This window comes from Musca vetustissima, unplaced genomic scaffold (assembly GCF_032173495.1).
Source record: "Musca vetustissima isolate MV318-11 ecotype Yass unplaced genomic scaffold, APGP_CSIRO_Mvet_v1 utg30441, whole genome shotgun sequence".
NCBI lineage: Eukaryota > Metazoa > Arthropoda > Insecta > Diptera > Muscidae > Musca > Musca vetustissima.
Genome location: NW_026877831.1, coordinates 1 through 22455, shown reverse-complemented (window position 1 = coordinate 22455; position 22455 = coordinate 1). Strand labels below are relative to the sequence as shown.

The 22455-nt window shown below is 34.0% G+C and overlaps 1 protein-coding gene across 1 annotated transcript; it reads left to right on the top strand.

The window, feature by feature from the left end:
- Window positions 1-2337: 2337 nt before the first annotated feature.
- On the top strand, window positions 2338-22297 carry LOC133322508 (toll-like receptor 6; the record flags this gene model as incomplete). Its single annotated transcript, XM_061531495.1, has 7 exons — window positions 2338-2496; window positions 2624-2728; window positions 2855-2981; window positions 4328-4524; window positions 8804-8959; window positions 20980-21126; window positions 22135-22297. Coding segments are annotated over 7 exons (1054 nt in total), but the record flags the coding sequence as incomplete, so codon positions are not given.
- Between the last annotated feature and the right edge of the window lie 158 nt (window positions 22298-22455).

The window sequence follows — 22455 nt, the reverse complement described above, 5'->3', positions numbered from 1 at the left end:
GGCTTTAATACACCCTCCAGAAATTTTTCGCGATAATATTCAGCATTTATTCTGATGATATTCGATTAATACGAGCGAAGAGCTACCATCGGCTGATATGCCGGCCCACACCATCACCATGGCCGGCGCCATTTTCAGCTGACCTCTTTGGCAAGTAAGCACGATCATTTTGTTTGTTTACAAACTGCTGGACAACGAATGTTTTCTCATTGAAGAAAACCAAATTCGACAGTTCACAATTTTCGTCCATGCTTTTTAGCCCTTTTCAGTCTATTTTCTTTCTGTTCCATCAAGAAAAATTTTTTTCTGGAAAATTCTTACCACAATGCTTTTGTACGCTTATAAACAATATAATGAGCTGTCACTGGAAACATTTTAACAGCTTTCGGACGAGTGGCTTAGAAATGACTGCCGTCTGAAGTTGGTTGCAATTTTTTCATCTCACCCTGTATAGGGACTTTGGTACACCATTTACCTTAAATCGGACGAAAATATATATGGCAGCTATATCTAAATCTGAACCGATTTTTCCCAATTTCAATAGGGTTCGTCCTTGGGCCAAAAAAGTGACAAGTACATAATTTCATCATATTCGGATAATAAATGCAACCTGCACTTTGTTCACAAAAATACATGGACGGACAGACAGACGGACGGACAGACGGACGGACATGCATAAATCGACTCAGTAAGTGATTCTATGAATTTTCTCAAAAGGAACAATGTGTCTATCTCGTTTCCTTTTGCCTGTTACAAACATATGCACAAAGACATAATATCCACGCCTGTTGATAGTCCTTGAAATATTTAAAAAAAACCTCGCCTATTTATAGTCCTTGAAATAAATATTAAAAAACCCACACATATTTAAAACCAGTGAGCGGAGCAGTATAGTCGGACGGGGCCGACCATACGATACCCTTTACACCTCTACTAATATTCAGTGCAGTCCTTCTACCTATTTGTCCATATTACTTTCACCGAGGGTTGTGTTGTGATGTTCGGCTTTTAATTGTGGACTATACATTGACCAGAAAAACAAAACATACAAAACCAATATGGTCCACTTCATTTTGGTCCACTTCATTCCAAAATTATTATCTGATCATCACCGAAAATTATAGGCGTTGTCCTTGACCATAACCAGAACCACATGAAAACTTTCAAAGCGATCAGCGCTAATTTCCGCCCTCTAGTGTGGTAATGGTTTATTAAATAATATCTGAATACGTAAGGACCTGTAAACATTTACGTGTAACTCCGAGTACATACGACAATACAACTGGTATCACTTTAAGGGCCAACCACTCCTCTTGTATATACTATCACCTTCTCTGGTCTATGTCCTTCAGGAGTAAATATATACGCTAGAGAATACAAATTTTGTCATTTTTTACACAAAAGTCAGGTTCCATTTGAACAGCTAAATATTGACCGATCTTTATCAAAATAGGCACGCTTATTCCTTGGACCAATTTCCTTCTCCATGTAAAAATTCGAGATCTTTGGACCATAATTGCCGCCTTTGGAGCGACCAGAAAAATCGACAAAAATTAGGTATTTGGTCCATTTCATCCCCTAAATATTAACCCATATTTACCTAAAACAATAGGGGTCTTCATTGGCCAGAACCCATCCTACATGCAAAATTTCCTGAAGATTGGTCCATAACTGTGGCCTGTATCGTGTTTACAAATTATAATGGACAGACGGACGGACGGACACACATGTCTAGATCGATTCAGCTATTCGAGATATGACGATCGGTATACTTAAAGGTGGGTCCAGGACTAATATATCACGGCGTTACAAACTTTTGGGGCTGCATAAAGCTATAATACCCTGACAACATAGTTGTGTAGGGTATAAATATATATTTGAAAAAATCTACGCCAATTTATTGTCCTTGAAAAAAATGTGTTAAAAATCCACGCCTATTTATAGTCCTTAAAAAAATATTTTAAAAAAATTTACGACTATTTAAAATCTTTGAAAAAAATTATTTTAAATATCCACGCATATTTATAATCCTTGGAAAACATATTTTAAAAATCCACGCCAATTGTATGCCCTTGAAAAATTTATTTTATTGTATTACGAAATAATCGCTTACGGATAGTTCATCAATATTTTACAAAAATTTTACGCTTAGTGATTGTCCTTGGGAAAATAAATATTTCTGTGTTTATTGATATTTCTTTAAAAAATATATTTTTTTTTAATCCACTCTCATTGAAATTTCTTCTATAAATATTTTTTAGATTAAGTTTTTTTTTTTTCATGCCAACATCTTTGTAATCTTTTTTTCCGCCGAATTTCTTACACTTCTCCATCATCTCTGCATCTTTTCAGGAATTACGACGCCTCAATTTGGCTGATAATTCAATTGGGGAATTGGTGCAACGCATATTTTTCATGTTAAGCAAATTGAAATATCTGGATTTGAGTGGTAATCCGTTGCAAGAGCTGCCACCAGATGTCTTTCGCGATGTGCCTGTAAGTTTTCCTTACCAATAATAAAAAAAAATGAAAAAGAAATTCTTCAACATTCCAAATAATGACAATGTAATATTTTTCTCATACTTCTTGTACAAAAATTCTTCTTCTTTTTTTTATTGAACAGCAACTGAAAGTATTCAAATGCCGCAACTGTCAATTGAAGAAAATCAATCCACAGCTATACAATTTATTACCACAATTGACTGAACTCGATTTGGGAAGAAATGAGGTATGAAATGTAAAAAAAATAACGAAATGAAATGACTAAAATATTAGATTTGAAATATTTTCCCGATAATGTACAAGATTTGCCATTTTTTTAATTCTCTTTTTTTTCTCCTTTTTTGGCTTACAGTTTAAATTTCTTGACAAGGATGAATTTCGTGACATCAAACATTTAAGGAAACTTCAATTGGACGGTAATCAATTGTCTGTGGTTGTCGATGAACTATTCCGTTCACAGAAAAATCTTCAACATTTGGGTAAGTTTTCCTTTGACGGGGAATTCAAACACTGACAAACCATAATGTGAAAAACCCAAAGGCCAATTTTTCGTTGAAGACCAAACCAAACTAAGTCTCTAAGAATAGAGAACAAATTTTGTGTTGACACAAAGTTTTCGCATAAGAAATTATTTTTAAGGATTTCGTTAGAAGTTTTTAAATAATTTTTGTTGTATGTGAATATTCGGTTGGGTTTTGGTTTGCCATTTTGGAACAAGACACAGTAGGTCATAAATAAATAATAATAAATATTGTTGGTCCTTAAAAATATTTTTAAAAAATCCACGCTTACTGCTAGTCTATTAAAAAATATTTTTAAAAAATCCACGCTTACTGCTAGTCTATTAAAAAATATTTTTGAAAAATCCACGCTTACTGCTAGTCTATTAAAAAATATTTTTGAAAAATCCACGCTTACTGATAGTGTATTAAAAATATTTTTAAAAAATCCACGCTTACTGATAGTGTATTAAAAATATTTTTAAAAAATCCACGCTTACTGATAGTGTATTAAAAATATTTTTAAAAAATCCACGCTTACTGATAGTCTATTAAAAATATTTTTAAAAAATCCACGCTTGCTGATAGTCTATTAAAAATATTTTTAAAAAATCCACGCTTACTGATAGTCTATTAAAAATATTTTTAAAAAATCCACGCTTACTGATAGTCTATTAAAAATATTTTTAAAAAATCCACGCTTACTGATAGTCTATTAAAAATATTTTTAAAAAATCCACGCTTACTGATAGTCTATTAAAAATATTTTTAAAAAATCCACGCTTACTGATAGTCTATTAAAAATATTTTTAAAAAATCCACGCTTACTGATAGTCTATTAAAAAATATTTTTAAAAAATCCACGCTTACTGATAGTGTATTAAAAAAATATTTTTAAAAAATCCACGCTTACTGTAGTCTATTAAAAAATATTTTTAAAAAATCCACGCTTACTGGTAGTCTACTAAAAAATATTTTTAAAAAATCCACGCTTTTTGATAGTCTTTTAAAAAAATATTTTTAAAAAATCCACGCTTATCAATAGTCCTTTAAAAATTATTTAAAAAAAATCCACGCTTAATAACAGTCCTTGACAAAGTATTGTTAAAAAATCCACGTTTATCCTTTTAAACATTTTTTTACTTAAATAGTTTTTAAACCACTGTGCCTGTGTTCCATTACTCCGGCCACTTTTAAAAAATATTTCAAATTTACTTAACAAAAATCTTCTTATGTTCACCCTCTTCTCTCTCCCTTACATACCATTTCAAACCTATTCTTATTCTTCTTGTTGTTGTGATTGCTCTCTCTCTCTTCATTTACAGATTTGTCCTACAATCGTTTGGCCAAAGTTCCCAGCGATTCATTTCTTAGTTTGACTAATTTGACTTTTCTGGATTTGTCGTATAACAAATTGGTGCGTTTAGAACCGCAGTCAGTGAGGCGTCTCAGCCATTTGCAAACTCTGAATATAAGTGGCAACGTGCACATGAATCTCAATGAAATACGAGAGACATTTGATGTAAGTAAAACATGAAAAGTTAAGAGCCAAAAAACCAACAAAAATAACATCATCGCCATCACCACACTACTAAGTAACATGGCAGACAATCACACTCACACATACTAACCACACACACACTTAAACACAATAAGAAAAATCACCATGAAAACCTTTTATCCATTGTCCTTCCTTCCATTGGGGGAGAGAGAACGAAACAAAAAAAAAAAAAAAAAACAAATCAACTCATCGTAGAGACAGTTGTTGAAATACCAGAAATCCGATATAAAAATCTAATGTCACCGGAATGAAGAAATTAAAAGAACCATTTTCGAACAACAACAACAATTGTCCAGTAAAAATCAGGGCGAATATCCTTAGAAACCAAGAAATATGAGACTCCTTTTTTGTCTGTGGTCATTTAAATGTTGACAACACTTGCATATGATTTGATGTTATCAAAATGGGTTTTTTTCTATTCTGTGTGGGAGGAAGGAAATTATATTAAATTTCAAAACGATGATTGCTAACAGCTTGAAGTTGTCACAGGAAAAAGAGATTTGAGTTGATATAAACTTTGGTTGCGGATCAAACAGATTCAATGGGAGTATTATAAATATAATTATCTGACCAAGAAGATAATGACTTTAATGAAGAAAGCAAATAAAAATTGCGTTGTGGTTAATTAGTCCAAAATAAAAGTTCGGTAGGATCTCAAGGATTTTGAAGGAAGGAAATCTAACAAGATAAATGTAGTTTAGTCAGACAACGATTCGAAACTGGGTACCCAGAAAAACATAAATATCGGCAGACTACTTAAAGTCACACTTTACTGCATTTACTAAAATTTTATATCTGGACTTTTATTGGGTGGCAAATCTCCCTCACAAAAATTATACATTTTTGGGGCAGCCCCCAGAAAACCAAAACTCCAAAATATCGATTTTGAGTAGAAAATCATATTAACAATTATCTGTATGTTTTGGAGTAGCGATACTTCGGAGTAGCCCCTATATATTGGTACCTCTTATTGGATATTTTGGGAGAGTTTGGGCACGTTTTTCGAAGTGAACTAGTAACTTTTCGCGATTATGTTTCCTGGAGTAAAACCAGTAAGGAAGGTTCAAAAGTCGGACGGGGCCGACTATATCATACCCTTCACCACTATGGGTACATGCAAGACATGTTAATATCTACAATATCCTGTAGATATAGAAATTTCGCATACATCAGTCGGGACCTAATTCAGTACTCTTTGCAAAATTTTGCTTCATCGGAACAATATTGGGAGTTTGGTGAACTATTTACTTTAAATCGGACGAAACTATATATGGGAGCTATACCTAAATCTGAACCGATTTCAACTATACTTCGCATTCATCAATGACCTAATTAAGTACGCTGTGCAAAATTGTGTCTCAATCGGATAAATATTGGCAGTATGGAGCACCATTTACATAAAATGGCACGAAACTATATATAGCAGCTATATCTAAATCTGAACCGATTCCAACAAAATTTCACATACATCTGAGTCGATCTAGACATGTGGGTCTATTACAATTTTTAAACACGATACATGCCACAGTTATGGACCAATCGATACGAAATTTTGGTAAGATTGTTTTTTGTATTATCTACAAGTATGACCCGAACAGCGCGAAATTTTACACGGAGAAAGGTGTCAGACCATGGCATGACTGCTTTGATGGAAATCGATCAATATTTACTCTGTCAAATGCACCCAGACTTTTGTGTGAAAAATTACAAAATTTGTATTCTATGGGGTATATATTTATTCCTGAAAGAGATAGGACCCGAGAAGTTGATACTATATCCAAGAGGAGTGGTTGATTTAAATTAATATACAATTTTTTGGAATTTGGAAAACATGGCAGCGTAAGAAAGTGGAACTGTTGAAGAGGGTGCAAATATCGTGAAATATTGCCTAGGCACAGAATATACAACCGAAAAAATTAGATTTTTGTGGTAGTTTTGTAATGTATCGTATGTCGGTATACGTTTTTATGAAAGAAGTTTCGGATTTAATGTTAATCAAATCGGTTATCCAATTCGCTTCAAATTAAATTTGTATGTTTATAAGATATTGACCTTTTGTGGGGGAGGTACCAGAAGAAGAGGGTCGACGGGTCTCACCTTCGGACTTGTTCTAAAATAAGTACAGATACTAGGTTGTGCAAAGTTTGTTTCAAATCGACAAATATGGACATTTTTTACCAGTTGTGAGGGAGACACCAGAAGGAATGGATCAAGGGAAAAGCGGACTAATGGGTCCCATTTTCTGACTTGATCTACGGTTTAAAAGACTACAAAGTTTGGTTCAAATCGTATAGTCCGTTCACTAATATTAAAATTTATTTTTAGCACAATATTGACCATTTTGTGGGGTTGGTAGCAGAAGGAGTGGACAGATATTTCCCATCTTCGAACTAGAAATAAGGCTAAGGGTACAATTACGTATATTAAGGGGATCGCCTCCCATTCTCGGATTCAAATTTTGACATTATTATTTTTTTCCCGTACATGTATATATTTTTATAGTAAATACTTTAGACGAACACTATATATCTCCTTTAATAAGAATTTAAATCGCTTATAACGACCGAAATTGTTCACTATACCAAAATACCAAAAATTTGGGGGTACCGTTATATGGGGACTACCAGAAAAACTGGACTTGTATTTATAATTTTTAGTGGAGTAATTTGGTACCCAATAAGAACGCAATTTACAAAATTTCAGAGAATTCAGTTATAAAACGAGCCCAAGAACCCGAAAATACCGAAAATTGGGGGTCCCCTTATATGGGGGCTATCCGAAAAAATTGAACTTTATTTATAATTTTTGGTAGAGATATTTGTTACCCAATAAGAACTCAAAGCACCAAATTTCAGCGAAATCGGTCGAAAACTGCGATCAAAACCCCCAAAATACCGAAAATTGGGGGTACCCTTATATGGGGGCTACCCGTAATAATTGACCTTTATTTATAATTTTTGGTAGGGAGATTTTCTACCCAATAAGAACTCAAAGTACCAAATTTCAGTGAATTCAGTTAAAAAACGCGCTCAAGCACCTCAAAATACCGAAAATTTGGGGGTACCCTTATATGGGAGCTATGCCTAAACGTGGACCGATTTTCTTTAATTTCAATAGGATTCGTCCTAGGCCAATTAACTGACCTGTGCCAAATATCATCCAAATCGGATCATAAATGCGACCTGTACTTTGTTAACAAAAATACATGGACGGACGGACAGACGGACATGCATAAATCGACTCAGAAAGTGATTCTGTGAATATTCTCAAAAGGAACCATGGGTCTATCTCGATTATTTTTGCCTGTTACAAACATATGCACAAAGACATAATACCCGTACCACAGTGTGGTGAAGGGTATAAAAATTGAACACGCCATAATTCTGAATTTAGTTCTTCTGAGTTCTTAACATCATTCATATTCAAAATATTTTTTTTTCGAACACCCAGACCATATCCACAAACTTCGTTATAGACTAAAATTTCACACAGATTCGTTGATAATGGCGTAATATAGACATACGTATCCTTTACTTCATTTGATACTCGGGTATATCTTATAAAAATATTTAAATTCCAACCACGAATTCCACAAACCAATGATCCTCAAATCAAACTCAATTTTAATAACCACATGACAATAAAATAATATTATTTTTTCCTTAACCTAATCTCAGTTGGAATACCAGCAAATTAAATAATATGTATGTATGCCCAATGATAAGCAAAACCACAAAAGTCTTTACGAGAACATTTTGTGTGTGTTTAATAATAAAATTTCACTCAATATAATTTCAAACCGTTTTTTGGCAAATTGAAAGCTAAATATGTTTTCCCATGTTACATGGGATGGGGGGAAGGGAGCAAGGTACCTTTTTTGGTAAAACATAAAAAAATTATACAATACGGTGAGAAAGGTTAACAATAAACTTTTTACAAATCCCATATGGAGTTAAACACACAGAAAAAACAACAACATCATCCTCTTAGCAATGGGGGAAATAAAATCCTGTAAACATTTTATTTTTTTTTAACTTTTCAAGATTTGTATGCCATGCAAGGAAGCAAGAAGCTGCCTAAAACCATACAAAACGATATCATCCATTACAAAAATATTTTCACATACTGTACATATTTATTTTATTATTTTATTTAAGGATATTTACCAATTTCAATTCGTTTTCCTTTTTTCGGGTTTTACTCATTGTTGTCTTTATTTATTTTTTATTTCTGTTTACAGCTATTGCCGCACCTGACACATCTTTCGATTGCCGATATGAATATATTGCCGGTTGGTTTGTTAAATCCATTTAAACATTTACGTTATTTGAATATATCCGGTAATCATTTGGATGTTATGTCCTTGCAAGTCATTGAGCCCTGCCAGGAGCTAGAGGTAAGTTAATGGCCAGACGCCACACAATGCCATGAGCATGCATACACAATAATTCCCCATGGTAACCATTACCACCAAACGCACAACAACGAGCCACATGAATAATCATAAAGTCAGGGTAAATCATGAGGTGGTTTGGTGGGGATGATGCACATAAACAATTCCCAACTTTATGAACCAACACACAACACCCACAAGGCCATACTTGGAGGCTGTGCGTGTTCACCACAGATACAAAATATTCGAACATAAGGCCGACTGGCAAGACGAGAGACAGAGAAAACAATAAAATGCAATCATAAAATACTTGAGATATGTGCAAACAGCTTTTTTGTTGTTGTCGTTCTTCTTCTTCTTCTCCTCAGTCACAACTTAACCGATATTTTCCAACATTTGCTGCAAGACACCATCGGATATTTTGCAGCCATTAAAGTCACTTATTTTTCGTTCGTTTCCTTTTTATTTTATTTTATATTATAAATTGTAAATGTTCCGCAAAGACCAAAAACAAAAACGAACGAACGAAGAATGTTATGGTCATAAATCGCATCCAGGCCATAATATGCAAATTATATATTTTCAAAGTCATATAAAACAAAAAACAAATTTGATTTTTTTGTGTTGGTTTTACACATTTTTTGGGTTATTGTTATTTCGATGGTGTAAAAATCAAGGAAATGTGAACTTAATAGCGATTTATTATGGAAATGTGATATAAAGTGATGATCTAATGGGTAAAATAGATTTGGTCGTATTTTACACATTAACACCTATAATATTTATAGAACGAAATTAAGAAATTTCTAATTGCACAGTGCATCAATAATTTAAGGGGTGGAAACTTCCTTATGGAGACGAAACCCTTTGGGAGGCATATTAAGAACCTTAAAAGAAAAATCTGAATTTTTGCTGGTATATCTAAAGTTTATAAAGACAAAGCTTTATATCTTTTATATGGCTATTGTAGGTTATTCAGCTTGAGATTGACATATCTGCAGCCAAATCGAATGAGGAATATTTTCGTAAAAAATATCTTCTTTCTATCTCGAGTTCTTGTGAATTTTTATACACACCAGCATAGTTCGGATGGTATATCAATTTCGTTTTTCCGTTTGTAAGTCGTCAAAATAATAATGTCCGACCTCTAAAGTATATACTTGATCAGCGTACAATTCTATGAAGATCTATGCATGTACGCCTGTCTTTTGTAATCACTCTAGCGTCAGAACGAATTGAGATAGATCGCCAACATTTTGCACCGAGTCGTATTTTGTCTGCAGGCAGGCCAAGTTCGAAGATAGCATAAATCGGTCTACGTTTAGGCATAGGGTACCCCCCAATTTTCGGTATTTTGGGGTTCGTGAGCACGTTTTTCTTCCGAAATTTCTCCACTAAAAATTATAAATATAAGTCAATTTTTTGCTGGTAGCCCCCATATAAGGGTACCCCTCTATTGTTTGGGGGGTGGTTTGAACGCATTTTTCGACCGAATTGACTGTAATTTAGTACTTTTAGTTCTTATTGGCTAGCAAATCTCCCCACTAAAAATTATAAATATAGGTATATTTATTTGGGTAGCATCCATATAAGGGTCAGCGCCCTCCACCATAGTATGGAGGGTATATTAATTTTGTTTATCCGTTTGCAACTCATCAAAATAATCATTTCCGACCCTATAAAGTATATATATTCTTGATCAGCGTAAAATGCTATGTTGTAATGACTCTAACGTCAGAACGAATTGAGATAGATCGCTAAAATTTTGCACAGGGTATTTTTCCTACAGGCAGGTCAAGTACGAAGATGGGTTATATCGGTCCATCTTTAGGCATAGCTTCCATATAATGGTCTCCCCCAATTTTCGGTATTTTGGGGGTTCTTGAGCACTCTTTTCAACCGAATTTGCTGAAATTTGGTACATTCGGTTTCTATTGGATACCAATTTTCTCCATTGAAATTATAAATATAGGAAAAAAGGTTAATTTTTTGAGGGTGTTTGACCGCTAGCAAATTTCCCCACTAAAAATGTTAAATGTTTGTCCATTTATTCGGGGTATCCCCCATATAAGGGTAGCCCCCAATTTTCGGTATTTTGGTATTTTTTCGGTATTTTCAACTGAATACGCTGTAATTGGGTATTTTGTAGTCGTATATGGTAACAAATCTTCCTACAAAAATTATTTATATTCTCCCCTTTTAGGGGTAGTCCCCGTAAAACCCCCTTTTTATACCCTAAAAAACTATGTTGTGAGGGTATTATGGCTTTGTGCAGCCCCAAGAGTTTGTATAATTTTTAAACGCGATAGAGGCCGCAGTTATGGAACAATCTTCAAGGAATTTTGCAAGTAGGATGGGTTCTGGCCAATGAAGACCCCTATTGTTTTTGGTAAAGATCGGTTAATATTTAGGGGATGAAATGGGCCAAAAACCTTATTTTTTCTGATTTTCTGGTCGCTCCAGAGGCCGCAATGGATAAAGATATAGATCGGTCAATATTTAGCGGGTCAAACTGACCATGAATTTACCCTTTATTTTTATTAAATTTGTCATTACGTTTGCTAGGGACCCGACAATGCATATATTCTAAGTCGATATTTAATATAGAGCTCACAGATTTGCTAGTACTCCCTGGATGTTTGGTATTGTAAATGGCATACATCGAATCACGTTTTGATGTAGCCCCGATATAACGGTACCCCACAACTATTCATTGAGTAACATGTACCAAAAATTGACCCAAGTTTCAGGCTAGCGCCGTTATAACGGTACTCCCCAATACTCGGTATTTTGCTGTTTTTGGACACATTTTTCAACCGAATTGTCTATAATTTGTTTTTTGGGTTCTCATTTTGTAGCACATTTCCGTACTAAAAATGTTTACTATTGACCCACGCTTAACTGTAGCCACAATAATGTTGTACCCTTACTATGGGGATTTGTGACACGATTTTCAATCAAACTGGCTAATTTCGTATTTTGAATTTTCAGGTACGGTATCTGCACATCTCCGCACTTAAAATTATTAATATTTGCCCTTATCGGTATTTTGAGAATTTTGACCACGTGCTTAAACCGAATTGGCTGTAATTTAGTCAATTTTGTCAAATCTTACTACTATTATAGTTCCATTCAACGGTAGCCCTACAATTAGATATTTTGAGAATTTCAATCATCTTCTTCTCAATTTTCTTCAATCTTAATATGTACATATTTCGTAGCAAAAATTATCAATATCCGTCCACTGTTACATATATCCCGCATATAACAGTTCTTTCCGATTACAGAATTTTTTGGGTAATGGGTACGTTTTTCATCCTAGATACCATATTTTATTTCAGACAATTTAGAGTCGATTTACATATGTCCGTTCGTTTGTCTGTCCGGCTGGTTGGTGTGCACGATAAATCTCTCGGAAGTAACCACCATATGATATATTTTTTTATTTTTTTTTTTTTTTTTGTTAATATCGTGTGAAGCGACTATCCAAGTTGAACCAAATTTTCCAAAACCTATTATTTCAACCAAGATTAGATTAATTCTGAAATTCTTCTCCTTCACAAGGCTATAATTAGGTACTTATTTTCACTATGTAGAAAAAATTATCAATATATGTCCACTTTTCAGAGCCGCTTTATTCGATATTTTAGGGAGTTACGGTATGATTTTTATTTGGTACTTCAAATGCACATTGGGTAGGAAATATTCCTCCCAAAAATTATCAATATTCGGTCATTTTGTAGAATAGCTCCCAGATAGCGATATCCCAAATTTCGGTAGGTGGGGTTTTTAACCGAATTTTATATTTTGGATTCTCATTGGGTGGAAAGTTTCCCAACCAAAAATATATCTACAGGCGACTATTTGTTTCGAAGAACTTCTGCGATGAAATACTTTGGACTCGGCTCGTCTTCCAATACACTCAGACATATATATATTCCAGATGTATTACCTCTGACAATTTTGTATGAAATTTGTTTCGGGGTATTTGGAGTCCATTTATATATGTCCGTAAAAAATGTAACCGATTTCATCCAAACTTTACACATTGTAATATTTTTTCCAGACTTCGATGTGAAGTAAATTTTGTGTACCCAAATATTTTAACCAAGCCTGTATAATGGATGAAAAGTGCAGCAACTCGATCCTGGAATTATCCGGTGCATTCTTACTAATCACTAAACTTATAATTGATTTAAAGGGATTTGCTGAACATATACATTCATTTTGCAGATCATGATTAAATAAAATTTCAACATGAAAATAACTAAACTCTCAATGTCTTTTGCGAAATTGATTTTGTGTTCTTCTTCAATATGTTTGTTAGTCTACACTGTTTGCAATGTTATCGTCTGTGTTCTGTTTCGATGGCCAAGAATAAAAAGCTTGTCACAACGACACAACTACACAATGTATTGTCACAACGGCACTCACACACATACAATGACAAAGACTTAAGCAATTGTCAACATTATTTGTAAAACTGTCGACAAATACTTAAACGTAGCAGAGTACAAGCCACAAATACACAAAGACGTTTATTCCAACACAAATACAATTGTGTGCAAAATATTGTTCTGCTGGACCTTGAAGAACTAAACAAGTCGGTGACAAGGTTTCCAAAAGAGATTGGTTTTTTGAAAAAAAAAAAACAAAATTTTATATTAAAGAATTGAAAATATTTGAAAATGAAGCAAATGCCTTATATTAACTATATACCCTACTATATTAAATTTAAAGTCACCCATACAAAATTAATTCTGCAACGCGTTCTTAATTTTGAAAATTGTGAAAACTTTTTTGTGAGAGATTCTAAAGAAAATTGTGAAATTTAAAATGTATTTCCATCCATGAGACAGTGTAGCGGTCAAGTAGAGACAGAAACGTGCCTTGTTGATTGACTTGAGTTATGCATTTCAGTTCATTGGCCCCAAATGCTACAATACTGAAAATATTCTTCTCCTGGGTCAAATAAATGATTAACAACGTGAATCCATGTGGTGTTGTGGAAAACAATGTTAAAAGCAATACCATTGTTGTTCCTTAAGTATTTCATTTTGGACAAAACGAAAACAGAATACGTTAATGTATGTGTCTGTATGGTTTTGTTTGTGAAAATTGTATAAATATTTAAGTTCTAAACATACATACATATGTATATCAAATAACTGGGCTAGACAGTAAAAATGCAATAACAGAAACATTTTGAAAACCACAAGAACTCAACATTCGTCGAATATTTAAAATGCATAGACATTTAAACATTTGGGAGTGTGTGTGAAAATTTTAAGAGAAGATTTGATATGGTTAAGTTTATGTTGTAGGAAAGAAGGATAACACAATATATTACACTACAGACCCTCAGGTTGAAAAAATTATTTATATACTTGGTTATATCTACAGAGCCTAGGGTCATCAAAACACCCATATATGGAGCCTCAAAGATATATAAATACTCAAAGGTTGCAAGGTATTTAGTTTAAAAGTAACGGCCAAAAGGTCCCGCAGCATTATTTTATTACCGCGATGAAAATAATGAAACTGACACAAGCAGGTATAAAAGGTGGTACTTTGGTTATAATCGGGTCAGTCTTCTCTAGATGGCTGAGAAGTCAAATGTGTTTGGAAAACGAGCCCTTGACTGGGGAAGTATTCGAGTGGGGTTGAAAAAGAGCCATCGGCTCCCAATGGAATTAGTTGTGCTTCCTATTCGGGCAGGGGCTGAAGTAGTTGCTATCTAGGGATGTTGCTGTGCCTAGCTGCCGCTAACCTTATGTGCGCCGTCATTTTTCATCAAACCGCCGCTGTGTCAAGCTGCCACCAACCTCCTGTGTTCCGTAACCGCTCATTGAGTTGCTGTTGTGTCAACCTGGCACCAAATTTCTTTGTGCCGCCTATATCCGGGTACCGTTCATCGTGTTACCGCTGTAGCAAAATACTGCCAACCTGCTGCCGTCGCCGTTCTTTTGGCTCTAACATACGTGCTATAAATGTCGACCGAATAGCTATAATTGAAATACATTTACCAACAGTCCTAAATTATATTTAATCCTCAGACGCCGCCTCTATTCAGATTATCATATCATATGAAAACTACTTCCGATACCAAATATCAAAACATAGATAGGTTTTCTACCAATGAGGAATCCAAAATATCAAATTCGGTTCAAAACTCATACCCAAACTCCCCAATATAACGCTGGGAATACTATAGTGTCGGATCTCGCCACTGATCCTCATCATTTTCCTTAGTTTTTTGTTGGGATATTCTATTTTTTCTTTACAAAAATCCTTTCATACCCAAATGCCTCTTGTGACAAATCAAAGTAATTACGTTACCACCTCAATGAGAAGTTCGTTGGCGCCTGACTTCGTGGTCAACAAGGCATTTGCAAACAACTACAATACATTTCCCACTGCTAATTTGGGGAACCTGTAGCCATCCCCCTCCTCCCCTTGCTTAACTTCCTTATGGAAGCTATATTTAAATCTGAACCGATTTCGACAAATCTTTACACACTACATTCTAGCATCAATTTGATACGGTGTACAAAATTTCGTCTCAATCGAACAAAAGTTGGGCATTTGGTGCAAAATTTGATAGCTATCGGAGAATTTTTGACACATATCCGTACCAATAATAAATAATATTGACCCAAGATTCAGGGTAGCCCCAATATAACGGTACTCCTCAATACTCGGTATTTTCGGGATTTTGGACACGTTTTTCCACTAATTTGGCTGTAATTTGGTACTTTGGGTTTTCATTGAATATCCATGAATTAGCTGTAATTTAGTATTTTGTATTCTTATTGGCTGTCAAATCTAAATACAAAAAATATAAGTATCGATCTCCGTTTTATTATAGTCCCATATAACAACGGCATCCTTACTATAAGATATTTTGAGAATTTCAATCATTTTTTTTTCTCACGCATTTTTCGGTATGTTCAAGGTCCTATCATAACATGAGATTTCACATAGGAGCTACCATTCATTTTAGATATTTTAATTGACATCCTCATGATGGAGGATATAAAAGTTTGGACGGGCCGAACATTGAATTGTTATACCCTACACAACTATGTTGTCAGGTAATTATAGATCTGTGCAGCCTCAAGAGCTTGTAACGCCGTTACAGTTATGCATGGGTTCTGTCCAATGAAGATCCCTATTGTTTTTGGTAAAGATTGGTTAATATTTAGGGGATGAAACGGACCATATACTTAATTTTTGTCCGTTTTTCTGATCGCTCCAGGGACCATAATTATGGCCCGAACATCGCGAAATTTTACATGGAGAACGGGATCGGGCTAAAGAATACGCATGCCTTTTTTGATAAAGATTGGTCAATATTTAGCGGTTCAAATGGACCCTAACTTTTGTGTGAAAAATTACTAAATTTGTATTTTTGGCTTATATCTTTGCCCCTGAAGGACATAGACCCGTGAATTTGATAGTATATCCAAGAGGAATGGTTAACCTTTTAATGGATACAAATTATATGGTCGTATGTACTTAGATGTGGGAGTTACACTTAAATATTTCCAGGTACTTACGTACTGAGTTATTATCATACTAGAGGACGGAAATATAGCGCTGATCGCTTTGAAATTTTACATGGGAATACAGGTATGGCCAAGGACGCCTATAATTTTCGGTGATGATCAGATAATAATTTTGGGATTAAGTGGACCGAATACTTAATTTTTATACGGACAAGACTGTGCAAATATCACGAAATATTGCCCAGGCTCGGAATAAACATCCGCAAAAAGTGAGAGTTCCGTGGTAGTTGTGTAGGGTTATCTTATGGTAGGCCCCGTCTGACTATACTGATCGGCTCACTGGTTTTTACTTGTTTCTTTTTCACTCTCTTTGATATAAAACCAGTATTTAAATTTTGATGGATTGCGTTCATAAAATGCAGGAATCCTGGCATTGGCTATACTTTCTGAACACTATTCATACCACAGATCTACCTCTTATCCAAATCATAAACACCAACAACGTTCCTCATATTTTATTTGAAAGTTTTAACTCAATTCATTCATTCTACCAATTTTAGTACCATATACTAATTTTCGTTCACTATAAGATTCATTTTCACAATCATCTCCTATCCGCAACCCTGTACACCAACAACCTATATTCAGTATTTCAGATCTGTTCATTCGTACAATAAAATTTTTACAAAACTTAGTAGCATTTAGTACTTTTCGTGAACTTATAGTACATACAAATTTCCGAAAATGTCTTTCTACTTTAAGCCTACACAAAAAACAATGATCTCCATAGCAATTTTCAAATTCCTTTTCGCACTTTTCGTATTATCTCGTTTCGTTAAGTGGTTATAGATCCCCCAAACATCATATCGCAAATCTGATAAATAAATTTAAAATGACCATATTCAACTTCTTGATATATTACTTTGTATCATCGGAAATTTTACATCCATACCCATTACTGATATTGGTGGTTTTTAGACAATTCAGTTGGTAGCAACATCTACAATACTCAGATTCTTGTACCTCCACATATCTTTGATTGGATGGCTGTATAACACCAGCAGGAAATACAAGAGCTTACAGCTGTTGTTTGTTTGCTGGCGTGCCTGCTTACTTACTTGCCTGCCTGCCAGTTTCAACTGTGTATGTGTGTATGTGTCTCTATAGCCAAGATACATGCCGAAGATATGTTGTGTTATACAAAAACGCAAACAAAATCCACCTCTATAGTCTCTGGGGATAAAATATCTACAGTGTTGGATACGCTACCCAGTTACTTTTACTTATGCTGCTGTTGTTCTTGTTGTTGTTGTTATTAAGCCAATACCACTGGGTGCGGGTGGGGGAGTAAGCAATAAATTTTATGAGTAGTAAAAACGAATACAAATACATCTCGACTGACCAAAATACACCAGCATGTAGTACAACTACACTGCCACACAAACATACATATGCAAGTAAGTAGCAAAGGTTTTTCTGTTCTTCTCCATGAAGATACTGTAAAGGGGTAAGTCCTCCGAATTGAATGACCAAAGATGTCAGTTGCTTCCTGTGATGCTGACACTGATGTTATTGCCACAAGGCATTGGTTGGTTGGTTGCTTTCGATGGTCATGGAACTTTTCCGACAATGTTGTCCACTTTAACATTGCCCCGGGAGAGGATGGCACCAACCAAGTAATAGCGTATTGGCTCTGACTCGACTGATAATGACCAGTTTTTATTACAAACTTGGTTATGCTGCTGCAACTGCTCGATTCTGCTGTGGCTATAAAAATATTTTTTTCTTTCATTGCTCCGCTTCACTGCCCAGCCAGCACTCATTCTAATTGTAAAAATTTCATTTTATTTTTCTTTAGTATTTGTGGGTAGAGGACTTTTTTTCAAATATTGAAAGTAAATGTGTGAGAGAAAAAAATATTTAGTTTTTATTACATTAAAGCTCTATAATGTAATTGAAGATGGTTAATTTAATGGGTGCTTAAATTAACCCGATATGTGCAATAGAAAATATGAATTACATTTGGTGCGGTGCTATAAAATAATAAAATTTATTTATTTTTATGTCAAATGAAGAATTGAGTTTTGGTGTGCAATAATATTAAATTTAGATTGAGATTAAGTGCGGACTATAAAAGCAATAATGGATTTATTGTGATCCAATGATGATTTTTGATACGTTTTTATTTTGGAAATCTTAGATATCCGGTTAAATGGATTTTTGTGGAATTATTCTTAAATTTCTTTTTCGAAAAAAAGTGCAAAGGATGTTAGTAGAAAATGTGCTCTGCCGTGAGATTATTTTTAGTTCAATCGTCACTTTCGTCAATGAACGGATCGGTCTAGATAAACGATTGGATCAAAAAGAACTAGGAGAACGAACTATTACATGACCGAAAGCATCGAATCTAGTAACCATCGTCACATTTGCAGAATAGTTTCATTGAACTGGTTCGTTCCGGTCCGATCCAACTCTACAATAGAGTTTAAGAGCCTCTCCCAAATGCCTGAATTCTCACCGGGGAAAAAATATATCTTCTATTAACATTACTCGAAACAATCAGTGTTGTAATAAAGACTCTATTATAGAGTTGGATATATTTATTTCGATACAGACCCATAGACAGTTAGGAAGTGAACCTATGGTCTGCCCATGAGAAAGAAATGCACGAACACCTGTTTCGGGTTTTCTAGCATTAGAATAAACCCAGGAAGAGCAAGACTGGTACGAGAGTTTCAGAATCCATTATAGACTTCTAGTATCTACTTGAAATCTCCCAGTTAAATAGTGAAAGACTTTGGTGAGATTGAAGAGAAAATTCATAAAATCTCTCTAGCCTAAAGTCCATTGCACTAGAAACTGGACCAGGTTATTTGTTCAAGATATTCATTACGATCACTTTCATTATTCACTTTAGACTTTTTCAGGTGGTTTAGAATTTGTTAATTTTGAAACACTAATACCAACAAGTGACAGCAAGGTTGCTTCTGAAACTTAAAATGTGTTTTCCTCGAAACCGTGCTATTACAATTGGCGGACACGATAACACAAAAACTATTAATCCAGTTCATTCCAAATTTAGATGGATATGGATAAATTCAATCGCTGAAGGTCTTAACTATTTTCCAGCTTGGTTTTTGGTCGAAAACAGACGATTTTCCAAAAAATCATTTTCCTAAGTCCGCCATTTTGTTAATTTTTGATAATCCTAGTTCTTATCAGAGCCAGATATACTCTGGTAAGAACATGCCAGCCATCGAAAACAAGGACTTCTCTTTGATGCAATTTTTGCACTGCACATTTTTATATCCTTCACCACACTGTGGTACAGGATATTATGTCTTTGTGCATATGTTTGTAACAGGCAAAAGAAAACGAGATAGACCTGTAGTTCTTTTTTAGAATATGCATAGAATCACATTCTGAGTCGATTTATGCATGTCCGTCCGTCTGTTGGTGTTAAATTGTAAACAAAGTACAGGTCGCATTTATTATCCGATTTGGATGAAATTTGGCACAGCTCACTTATTTGGCCCAAGGACGAACCCTATTGAAATTGGGAAAAATCGGTTCAGATTTAAATATAGGTCCCATATATTGTTTTGTCCGATTCTATGTAAATGGTGCACCAAATATCCTAAATTCCTTTCGATTTGCTTGAAATTTGGCACAGCGTACTGAATTAGGTCTAGAATGCTATGTGCTAAGTTTCGTGAAAATCGGTCCAGATTTAGATATAGCTCCCATATAGAATTTCGTCCGATTTAAGGTAAATGGTGCACCAAAGTCCCTATATATCATTCGATTTGCACGAAATTTGGCACAGCGTAAGGAATTAGGTCTAGAATGATGTGTGTTAAGTTTCCTGAAAATCGGTAGCTCCCATATATAATTTCGTCCGATTTCATGTAAATGGTTTATGAAACTTCCTATATATCTTTCGATTTGCACGAAATTTGGTATAGCGTAATGAATTAGGTCTCGAATGAAGTGTGTTAGGTGTCGTGAAAATCGGTTCAGATTAGATATAGCTCCTATATATTTTTTCTTCCGAGTGTATGTAAATTGTGCACTAAAGACCCAAATTTTGTCTGATTGCCACACAATTTGGTACAATGATCTGTATTTACTATATGAGTTAATTTCAGGCAAGTCTCATTTAAATCAGTTCAAATTTTTATATAGCTTCTACATATATATACATATATAATTTCGTCCGCTTTTACGCATAATTATATAGATATATATATATATATATCTTTATCTATGTCATACCCAGGTCCTCCAAAGATGCTACGCTACTTTCCAATGGACATGCTTTTCAACCGACAACATTAGAGTGAAAGGTTCATTATCCATGGATTTTATAGATGTTAGAAAAATCTTACGATTATCATAGATATATACCTAATTTGGTGTAGTGTATCATATAGTCGACCCGTCCGACTTTTGTCTTTTGTGATTTTATGTAAAAAAAAATGTAATTAAATTTTTGTCTTAATTTTTCTATTTCAGTTCCTCGACCTCTCTCGCAATCAATTACATGGCATTAATGAAGAACTTGTGTTGCGTATCCAAGCTATTCGCAATGTTCGATTGGATAATAATCCGCTGATATGTGATGAGTGTCACATGGGCAAACTAATTGATGTTGTACGACAGGTAAGTTGTTTAAGAAACAAATCATTGTAAAACGTGAAAATTCTATTGTTTGTATGTATGTGTGTATAAAATTTCGTAACATTAGATTAACTAAATATTTAATTAAAATAAAATATTTTATAATTAAATATTCATTAAATTATATGTGTAAAGAAATATCAGACGTCTAAATAAATTTTTATTTTATTGGAAATTATTTAATAATTTGTTTTTGATACTGTCACTTTCACAATTATCGCAATTTCAATAATTTCACAATTATCTCATTATTAAATTTAAAATTGAATATAATTTCATTTATATTTATTATTTAAACTATTTTTATATTTTTCACCTGGGGGAGATTTTTTTCAATTTTCTTTTTACCACAGAAAATTTAAAACTTTTACGGCATACCACCACCAAAGATGTGCAATTCATTATGAAAGATTTGTTGTTTCCTTCATTGCTTTGTGCTAAGTTTTGGTCGAAGCATCTACTACTCCAACTATTTGTCTTGCGAATGTTTGACTTTAAAATCGAATAAAAAAAAAACAGAAAAGAATTGCAAGAAAATTACGAAACATAAAATTCATATGCAAATGATGTTTCCCGTGTTTTGTAAGATCAAAATAAATTTTATTTTGAAAATAAAAAGAAAATGTATAAAGGAAAATAGTTATTTGTCATAGTAGTTTTTCCTGTAGTCTCGTACTACAATTGTTGCAAGCTATCAGTTGTTAGAGCTTCGTTCAGGGAAGTTATCTAATATTAGTTTTTTTTTTTGTTCTCCCCCTCATATTTCTTAACAGTTCATGGGAGTTTCAGTGCATTTATTTCCTTTATAGAAATATTCTTTAGTTTAGTTGGGTAGTAGTTTTTTCTTTTCCCTTTATTTTTTGTTATGATTTACAATTTGTAATATTTTATTGCAATATTACGGTGTGTGTGTATTTGTTTGTTCCTTTTACAATTTTTCATAAACATTTTTGTTGTATTTATATTTTATTTCGTTTCCTTTCTTAACAGTTACAATGGAAATGGGAAACATATCCGATTTGTTTTCTACCCAAAACTTTACGGGGTGCCGAAATAACAGACTTGGATGCAAATGGTCTGGATTCCTGTTTGGAATATATTACCGATGAGGAACAGAATGCTGCAAGTACATCGCACAATTTTCTTGAAGCTGGTAAGTGGAAGTGGTAAAAAATGTTTTTTCTAGGTCCAACTATGCGTAATTTTTTAAGAACCGAATTAGGCGTGGATTTATTAAAGACTCATTTTTAAAGGACCATCCCAGGCGTGGATTTATTAAATAATCATTTTTCAAGGACCGAATTAGGCGTG